Raw genomic sequence first — 9,239 nt, 5'->3', positions numbered from 1 at the left:
TCAGCATGGTGGCGATGCGTTCAAAATGCAAAATAGTCAAGCTGGACCGTAGGAGATACTAGAATTCTGATCGCTGTATGGGGAGACAAATTGTTAATCAGAGCTCCGTTAAGACCAGATTGCAGCATTTGAATCATAAACTCCAGGCTCACAGGCGCGTGACAGCGTAAGCGGGAGCCAAGACTCAATGGACGCTCATAGGAGGGGGAGGGGGGTCTGGAGCATTCGTTCCACTCTCAACGATCTCTGACAATTAATTTGCATTCTTGGCTGAGCTCTCACGTCTGTAGCTTAACACCCAGTGTCTGGGTGTTTAGAGCAGCTCTAGTCCTCTCTTCCCCCCCATGGACGTGAAAGAAAGTAAAAGAAATATTCTTGACTACTGTAATGCCACCCTGTGTTACTGCTGCTGATGTAAGAACGGATGCTGCACAGTGAGAAATAGTATCTTCTTCTCTCCTCCCCTGGTGATAGATGTCAGCCAGTGAGCTGCTCTGTGAGGCTGGCGGGGGACCTGGTAAAATGGCGAATGACTCCAATTCTCCCGTACAATGGTCAGAACGGCGTACTGTCTGTCATTGTAGCATGGGCGGTGACTTATCAGCCCTCACCTCTCCTGTGTAAGAAAAGATTCTGACCTGCATGGATGTCATAGCCTTGGAGGTTGCTCCCCTCATTTATCTCATTAAGTCTTGATTCTTATTACTGCATTCTTCATAATCATGACAACATGGGGGGTAACACTGCCACGGTAGCGCCGACCGGGAAGCGTGGGAAAAGCAACGGGTTGCAGTATTGGCAGTGACTGTGAATACTGAACGAGCACTGTGCTGTGATAACACTGCTTCTTTATAACTTGTGACCTATTCTTTGTCAAGACATAGCTCTATTTTTTTAAACATAAAGGGAGATTGATCAGTCTGCTGATCAGAGCTCGACGCTGGGAAAGCAGGAAATGTAATTCAAAAGTTCGCGGGGCTTTTCCTGTTTACATGCCCGCTGCATCCGAGTTCAGATTGCGGACCAGAGCGGTCAGTGGTGCACTGTGGGATACCTCTCGGAGGCCAATAATGTCGATTTCCGGCCACACTAACCGTAATCCGAGTTGTTAATATCGAATTTAGCGCTACTCCTCTCGTCGGGGTGGAGTACAGAAATCGATTTAAAGAGCCCTTTATATCGATATAAATGACAACGTCGTGTGAACGGGTACAGCGTTAAATCGATTTATTGGCCATTAAACCGATTTAAAGGCGTAGTGTAGACCTGGCCCCAGAGGTATAAAGGCTCGCCCTCAGAGCTGAGTGAAGGCCCAGCTGCCTCTAGCCCAGTCTGTGACTGGGAAACTCCCACGACCCAAGACAGCCACTCAGACTTACCAGGCCTGCCCTGCGCCCGCTACCTGGAGGAGTTGCCGGACCTGCCCTGCACTTGTTACCCAGAGGAATTGCCGGGCCTGCCGATCAACCCGTGCCCTGAAGAACCCATGGCCCTGGATCCCCCAAAGGCCAACACCAGGACCCTGGTAGGCCCCGAGGGGGAGTGTGGAAGTAGTCCGGGGGCAGCCGACCCCAGTCTGGCTGCAGCACTGCCAGCGCCTATGTTGGTGTGTTGCAGCCAGGATCCCCACTGACAGCAGCGGGTCTTCTGCTGCTGCTGGGGCCCCGGGCTGCGACGCAGTGGAGTGGGAGGGCCTGTGTCCCCTCTGCCACCCAACTTGTGGGTGGCAGACTCCCCCTCTCCCTGGCCTGAGGAGGTTGGGACCTATTGTTGTTACTCAGCCCTGTCCGAGGGCCTGAGCTCCTGACTCAATGTTTGCTGCCCTGCCCTGACCTAGGACCTGGGCTAGCTATGGTTTGTCCCACAATTGTTCAGCCCTGACTGAGGGCCAGAGCCCTGACTTAGCATTGTTGCCCACCCTGAGCCAGGGCCAGGCTTACCGTGTTTCTTCCGGTTACAGCAAGGGCTGCCGAGGGAGACTCCATGGCCGAACTAATTCCCCAAGATCAACTGTGGGTAGTGAGCTGGTGTAGCTCCCTGCCGCCCTGGAGAGGGTCGAGCCTCAGCAAACCCTTGTACAAGTGGTAATCAAAATGGACCATTTCCAGCAGTTGACAAGAAGGTGTGAGGAGCAATGGGGGGGAAAAATAAACATGGGGAAATAGTTTTACTTTATGCAATGACCCATCTACTCCCAGTCTTTATTCAAGCCTAATTTAATGGTGTCCAATTTAATTCCAATTCAGCAGTCTCTCACTGGAATCTGTTTTTGGCCAAATTGGACAGTCTCTATGTAAAAGAATAAATGGACACAAATCAGATATCAGGAATTATAACATTCAAAAACCAGTTGGAGAACGCTTCAGTCTCCCTGGTCACTTGATTACAGACCTAAAAGTCGCAATATTACAACAAAAAAACTTCAAAAACAGAAAGCTTATGCTCAAATAAATTTGTTAGTCTCTAAGATACCACAAGTACTCCTGTTCTTTTTGCTAAAATATGGATGCTCACTGAGGCCTGATCTACACTACGGGGGGAGATCAGTCTAAGTTATGCAACTTCAGCTTTGTGAATAATGTAGCTGAAGTCAACGTACTTAGATCTATTTACCGCGGGGTCCACGCTATGCTACGTCAATGGGAGATACTATCCTGTCGACTCTCCTTGTGCTTCTCATTCAGGTGGAGCACAGGAGTTGATGGGAGAGCTATCTGCAGTCGATTTAGTGGGTCTATACTGGACCCACTAAATTGACTGCCAATGCATTGATCGCCATGCATTGATTTCCCGGTCAGTGTAGACAAGCCTTTAGAAAAATTGGTGCTGACTTTTTCCCTGCAAGCACAAGGATTTGCCACTTCAAAGAAGGAAGAACCAATTATTCCCAGCTGCCCTTGAGGTTTCCTTCCTTTCTACAGCATGTTTTGAGGGACCGTCCCCCTACGGCAGTTTCCTTAAGAGCCTTACTGCCATTGAGTACTCTACATCCTTCCACCATGCCTCTGCAGCTCTACCCTAAGGAGATAGGGATGGTAACACCCATGCCATTTTTATTAACGTTAACTTCTGCATGGGTTTCTGCTCAGAAACTGGGCATGCCCCAAGAGCTCCTGCCCCTCTCCTACAGTATAAATTGAAAGCAGCATGGGGCACAAAGTCTGTGTAGGTTTTTTTAAGTAACAAATTCTTTAAAAACTGAAAAATTGCCTCACCTGACTTAATGGAAAATTTAGTAGGAAAATACTGCTCATTGACCAGACTAGTGTATGAAGTTTCAATCTGAAGTGAATTTATATGTCATCTTAAACTCTTTTTTTTTTTTAAAGGAGTTTATAATGGAAAGGATGACAGACTTCATTGTAGTAGCTTTTTCTGCCTAACTCTTCAAGAATTCATGTTAGGTTCTGAATGATCACTAGATAATTTCTATTCTCTTCTGATGCTGAATATATGGCTTGCTTGTTAGAGAAATACTGTGCTAGCTACATTGCTCCTTTGCTAGCACTGGTAGGGTCAAAAAGTACCGTTTGGCGTAATTCATAAAACACTACTGTAGAAATTGTTATTTAGTCATGCTTCTGGAGGGATGATTCTGAATGTTCTGTATTCTGTGGATAAACATAACCTACTTGTATCACTTTCTCTTTACTGTAAGTGTTCTAAAACATTTTTTACGATAGCTGAGAATTACCCAGTACAGCCATTCTGTCAAATGAGTGAGATTTTTCCTCTTCAGCATTGCACATGTGTACAGACATTTGCAAAGAAAGCAGCACATACTTTTGTTCTATTCTGTCAAATAAGATTAAGGCTGTTTGATGACTGCGGAAAAGCAGTAATACTCCAGAGGGCAGGAAAAGGAGAGAGAATTCATTTTAAGCAAGGAAAAGCTAACTATTATTGTCATAACTTCCTACTCAGATTTGAACCTTAGCGTTCATAAACTGAGAAGCTAGCATGAACCCTCTAAGCTTAATTACCAGCTTAGATCTGATATTGCTGCCACCAGACAGGAATCAGTGCCTGTCTCACTCTGGTCCCCCCATAAACCTTTCGCCTGGGAACCCCAAGACTCAGATGCCCTTGAGTCTACAACAAAGGGAAACTAACCCACTTCCCTTCCTGCTCTTAACTTCCTCCCAAGATTTTGCCGCCTGGGTGTATACTAGGAGATTTCCCTGCTTCAATCCTTGAACACAAAACAGAGAGTGCCAATTTCCTTCCCCCGTCTTCTTTCCCCCCTCCCGTCTTTCCTGAGAGAGACAGTAATCCTGGCAGCAGAGATTCGTAATCCCCTTGCCATACTAGAAAAGAAAAGTCAACAGTTTTAAAAAAGAAAACTTTATAAAAAGAGAAGAAAAACAGACAAAAATAATCTCTGTATCAAGAGTGACAAACACAGGGTCAATTGCTTAAAGAAGAATATGAATAAACAGCCTCATTGAAAAAGAAATCAATTTAAACATTCCAGCACACACACATGTAAATACAAAAACACATATAAAAGCCTATTGTTTTGCTACCTTTGTACTACAACTGGAAACAGAAGATTTAGGAAAGACTGGAGTTAGATCCTCTCATAAGCTGAGAGGAGCAAACAGAAGAGACAAAGACCCAAGACCAAGAAACACCCACAAATTCCCTCCCTTAAGCTTTGAAAAATCTGGTTTCCTGATTGGTCCTCTTATCAGGTGTTTGGTTCCCTTTGTTAACCCTTTACAGGTGAAAGAAACATTAATCCTTAGCTATCTATTTATGACAATTACTTGTAACTAACTTTTAGGTATCTGAAAAAAGTTGCGCATTAACACAATGCCTTCTTCTGCCCTGTTTGCGTATGTAAGAGAAATACCAGTAATGTCGTTTCCTCATTCTAGGAGTTAAATCTATGACATTTATGGTCAAGGGGAGATTGCTAGGGTGTAACATATTAAATAGGAACACTTTCTTTCAAACCTAATTCTTTTTTTTTTTCAGGGGAGTAATAGTGGGTGTTTGAATCTTTTAAAACAGATTTTTCTTCTCTCCCCTGCCCTCAATCTCTAAGATTTTTAGTTAAGCATTGGAGGGCTTGAGGGTGTCTTAGTACCTATCAGTATTGCTCCATATTAGCTGGAGCACTGATTAATAAACAATAATCTCTGTTTTAAACTATACATTTCTCTATATTTTGTTCTTTAATTTGGAGTATTGTAGGTTACAATGGTATCAGAGAATTCTGTTTGATATCTTGTTGCATACAGAACTCATCCTCTAAACAAGAGTTTTAATTCAGGGTATTTGGGCAATCAAAAATTAAAAAGCCACTCATTTTTATGAGCAATTTTCCCACTTTCCCGTGTCTGGTAGAGAAATATCCTCATTTTTCAGATGGGAATATTGTGGCACAGAGATGCTCAGTGATATGTCTGATGTCTTACAGGAAATCTGTATGAGAGGTGGGATTAGAAGTCGAGCACTCCTGTGCTATTAACTACAGGAGTCGAGCACTCCTGTGCTATTAACTACAGAATGCATTATATACAAGGTGCTTTCTTATCCTTATAAGCACAAACTATATAATGAATCAGTCAACTGTATTTTATTAATGTCTCTATAAATGTGTTTTTTTAGATACCTGTCAAGTATCAGGAACTAGCAGTGCTAACTTCACTTGCAATACCAGCAAAGAGTCTTCACTCTCCAACTACCTCTATGTCTTCATCCTGGCACAGCTGCTACTGGGAATTGGAGGAACTCCCCTGTACACTTTGGGCACAGCCTTCATTGATGATAGTGTCCCAAAACACAAATCTTCTCTCTACATAGGTAATATTGTTTTAACATTTAAATTGGTAGCAAATGATTGCTGAATTAACGTTTTATAAATATTGTAATTAAAAAGATCTGCTAGTAGGAAGTGATCATAAATGTTGTAAACACAACACTTCTCATTAAGTAGCTGAAGTAACAGATTTTCTTGCTGACAACTTTTTTATATAGAAATCCTTTCTGCAGTGGTTGCTGTAATGGTTGGCATGTAGATGTTTTGGAAACAGACAAGGCTATGCTTATTGTCTCAGCAGGTTGGAAATTTGCTGACTGGCTATTTTATTTGTTTTATAGGGTGGGTCAGGATGAACCCCACGATATCTTGAACACTTCACCCAGACTCTTTTTTTCATATGTTACTGTAGTTGGGTGAACACCTGCTCTAGCCTGGCAGGTATTGGAAAAGCCCTGCAGAGGGCTGGGGCTGGGCAAAGGAGTAAGACCCTGGCTGATTGGGGGAAGTGGCTGCAGCTGGGACCACGCCCCAATCTAAGCAACTGGGCCTTATAAGAAGGCCAGAGAAGTCAGAGGGAGCCGTGTCTCTCTGACTTGAGAGGGAGACAGGCCTGGCTGCTGGGGAGCTCACCCAGGGGACCTGCAGGCAGGGCTGGGCTGGGCTGGGGAAAGACCTTAGGAGTTGGGAAGCCCTAGGCCAGCAACTCCCCAGGCTGCAGGGCCTAGTTTTAGGCCTCCTAGGTAGTGGGCTTGTAGGGGGGCAGTTGGAAGTGGGTAAAGGCATCCAGTTCAAACCCCTTCTTGCCTGTGATGATCGACTGATAGACTGCAGGGCGCGGGGGCTAAACAGAGATTGGCAGTAGCCACAACTGAGGCGATGTGAAGATAGAGAGTGGGGGTTCCCCTGGGATGGGGAAACTCAGTAAGACTGTGAGGTACTGCAGGAGGCAGAATCCTGAGATAAGGGCACTGGAGTCCTGGGAGGAACACGGGGGCCAATGGCAAGTGGATCACCGGCCTGCAGAGGGCGCTCCTAGGTCGAAGAGCTAATTCCCAAGGACGACCTGCTTACCCTGGCGAGCTGCATGCCAGAGGTTGCCGAGCCCTCATCTAGATTTCAGATAAACATATGAACTTGTAGAAAAAAAAAGTAGTGTCATCTTAAAAAGCAGCCTATTTTAATAACACAACAAAACCTAGAAGGGAAATATAACAAATGGCTAAGTAACTAGGTTAATCGTTCCATGTTAGAGCTGATAATTTATTACTGTATACAGGAATGCATTAATGTATTACAAGATGCCTACAGGATATTTTTGCTTTTCCTGACAGATTTAGTGTATGTTTTATTATGCATTGTGTGTGTTTTTGAATTAAGGCACTCAAGCATGATTTTTCTTTTTTAGGTATTTACCAAATTTATTTTAAGATTTAAATTACATTCTTTCTTTTCCATTTGCACATTTAAGTGCATTCTAAAATAGCAAAACCAAAGTTCTATCTGGTATGAAAAGGAAAGTAACTTGATTACTGCTGATATTTTAGGATGTAGTCCAGCAGTTATTAGGCAGGTAAAACTCCCCACTCCACATGCTCAGAGTTTAGAGTGAGTTCCCATTCATGATCATAGGTCTTTAAAATCTTATCCTAAGTCTCCTGGATCCAAGGGTCCTACAAACTTGGGGAGAAATCCTGATCCAAGTGAAGTCAATGGAAGTTTTGCAACTGACTTCAGCAGGGCCAATATTTCACCCTTGTTATCTAAGGAGATACTCAGATAGTGTTGAATTGGTAAGAAATCCAGTCCTATCCCTGACAAATTCAGTCCAGAAATTTCAGCCTACAAGGAAATTGCACAGCTGGGCCAGATCACTGATGCAGCAAAATTGAAAACATTATACAGAATTTTGGCAAAAATCCTTTCTATGTAATCAGTCATGAATATTTGGTTGAAAGTTAGTGTGTGTCTCTATACTCACCAGTGGCTATGATTCTCTGATATTGTGGCTATTAGGCCTAAAAAGACTAAGGGTATGCTCAGGGGCGGCTCTAGACATTTTGGCGCCCCAAGCACGGCAGCATGCCGCGGGGGGGCGCTCTGCTGATCGCCGGTCCTGCGGTTCCGGTGGACCTCCCACAGGCGTGCCTGCAGAGGGTCCGCTGGTCCTGCGACTTCGGTGGACCTCCCGCAGGCATGCCTGCGGAGGATCCACTGGTCCTGCAGCTCCACCAAAGCTGTGGGACTAGCGGACCCTCCGCAGTCACGCCTGCGGGAGGTCCACTGGAGCCGTGCCTGCTGCCCTCCCGGCGACCAACAGAGCGCCCCCCACGGCATGCCGCCCCAAGCACGTGCTTGGCGTGCTGGGGCCTGCAGCCACCCCTGGGTATGCTTATACTGAGTAGAGGAAAAAGTGTGTTAACTCAGATTAGCTAACTTTGGTTAAAATATCAGTGAAGACATAGTAACTTGGAGACATCAGAACAGCTCAAGTTAAAGTGTATAGGGATAAACTAGAGGTGCTGATACAAGTTAAAAAAAGAGTTGTTGTGTCTTCACTACTATTTTAATCAAGTTGACTAACATAGGTTATCTAACCTGAGTTAAGAAAGCATCTTTTTACAGTGTAGACCTGCCCTAAGGCAAAATCAAGAAAGCATGCTGCTTGTTCTTCTCTCTAGCTTTGCAGGAAAAGAACTATCTGTGGCCTGGTCTACACTACGCGTTTAAATCGATTTAAAGAGCGTTAAATCGATTTAACGCTGTACCCGTCCACACTACAACGCCCTTTATATCGATTTCTGTACTCCTCCTCGACGAGAGGAGTAGCGCTAAATTTGATATTAACATATCGGATTACAGTTAGTGTGGACGGAAATCGATGTTATTGGCCTCCGGGCGGTATCCCACAGTGCACCACTGACCGCTCTGGACAGCAACATCTTGTAACTGGATGCATTGCGGCCAGGGTAAAACAGGAAAAGCCCCTTTGCGAACTTTGAAATTACATTTCTGTGCCAGTGTGGAGCTTCGTATCACACGGGGCGATTGCCGAAGTCCAAATCCAAAAAGAGCTTCCAGCATGGCAGGACCGTGACGGGAGATACTTGAGAATCTGATCTGCTGTAGCTGGAGACAATCTTTCTCATCAGAGCACCGTATGAACAGACCCAAGTTAACTTTAGAAGTAAATGCCAGAAGCGGTTTGAAAAAATGAAACTCCAGGATGACACAGCGCTGCGTGACAAGCTGTGAACGGAAGCCAGAGACCAAAATGGCGCCTCATGATGGAGGGGTACCTGGGACTCCTAGCTATCCCACAGTCCACAGCAGTCTCTGAAATATTATGCATTCCTTGGCTGAGTCTCCCAGTTCGTAGGTCAACAACGTGTCATCGGCGTGGATTCAGGGTAATAGCTCCTCAGTTTTCGCCACCCTCCCACGTGAAGAAAGGGAAAGAAATCATTTCTTG

At 44.9% G+C, this 9,239-nt stretch overlaps 1 protein-coding gene across 1 annotated transcript in view; it reads left to right on the top strand.

Annotated features, from left to right (window-relative positions):
* Positions 1-9,239, top strand: part of SLCO4C1 (solute carrier organic anion transporter family member 4C1) — a 116,626-nt gene that overhangs the window by 54,557 nt on the left and 52,830 nt on the right. The window contains exon 3 of the mRNA XM_032765338.2: positions 5,617-5,811. Coding sequence (XP_032621229.1) covers positions 5,617-5,811 — 195 coding nt within the window. The remainder of the gene's footprint in view (positions 1-5,616; positions 5,812-9,239) is intronic.

The sequence above is a fragment of the Chelonoidis abingdonii genome, chromosome 6 (genome assembly GCF_003597395.2).
Source record: "Chelonoidis abingdonii isolate Lonesome George chromosome 6, CheloAbing_2.0, whole genome shotgun sequence".
NCBI lineage: Eukaryota > Metazoa > Chordata > Testudines > Testudinidae > Chelonoidis > Chelonoidis abingdonii.
Note: the sequence above shows the minus strand (reverse complement) of the source record. Positions and strands in the feature narration are given on the sequence as shown.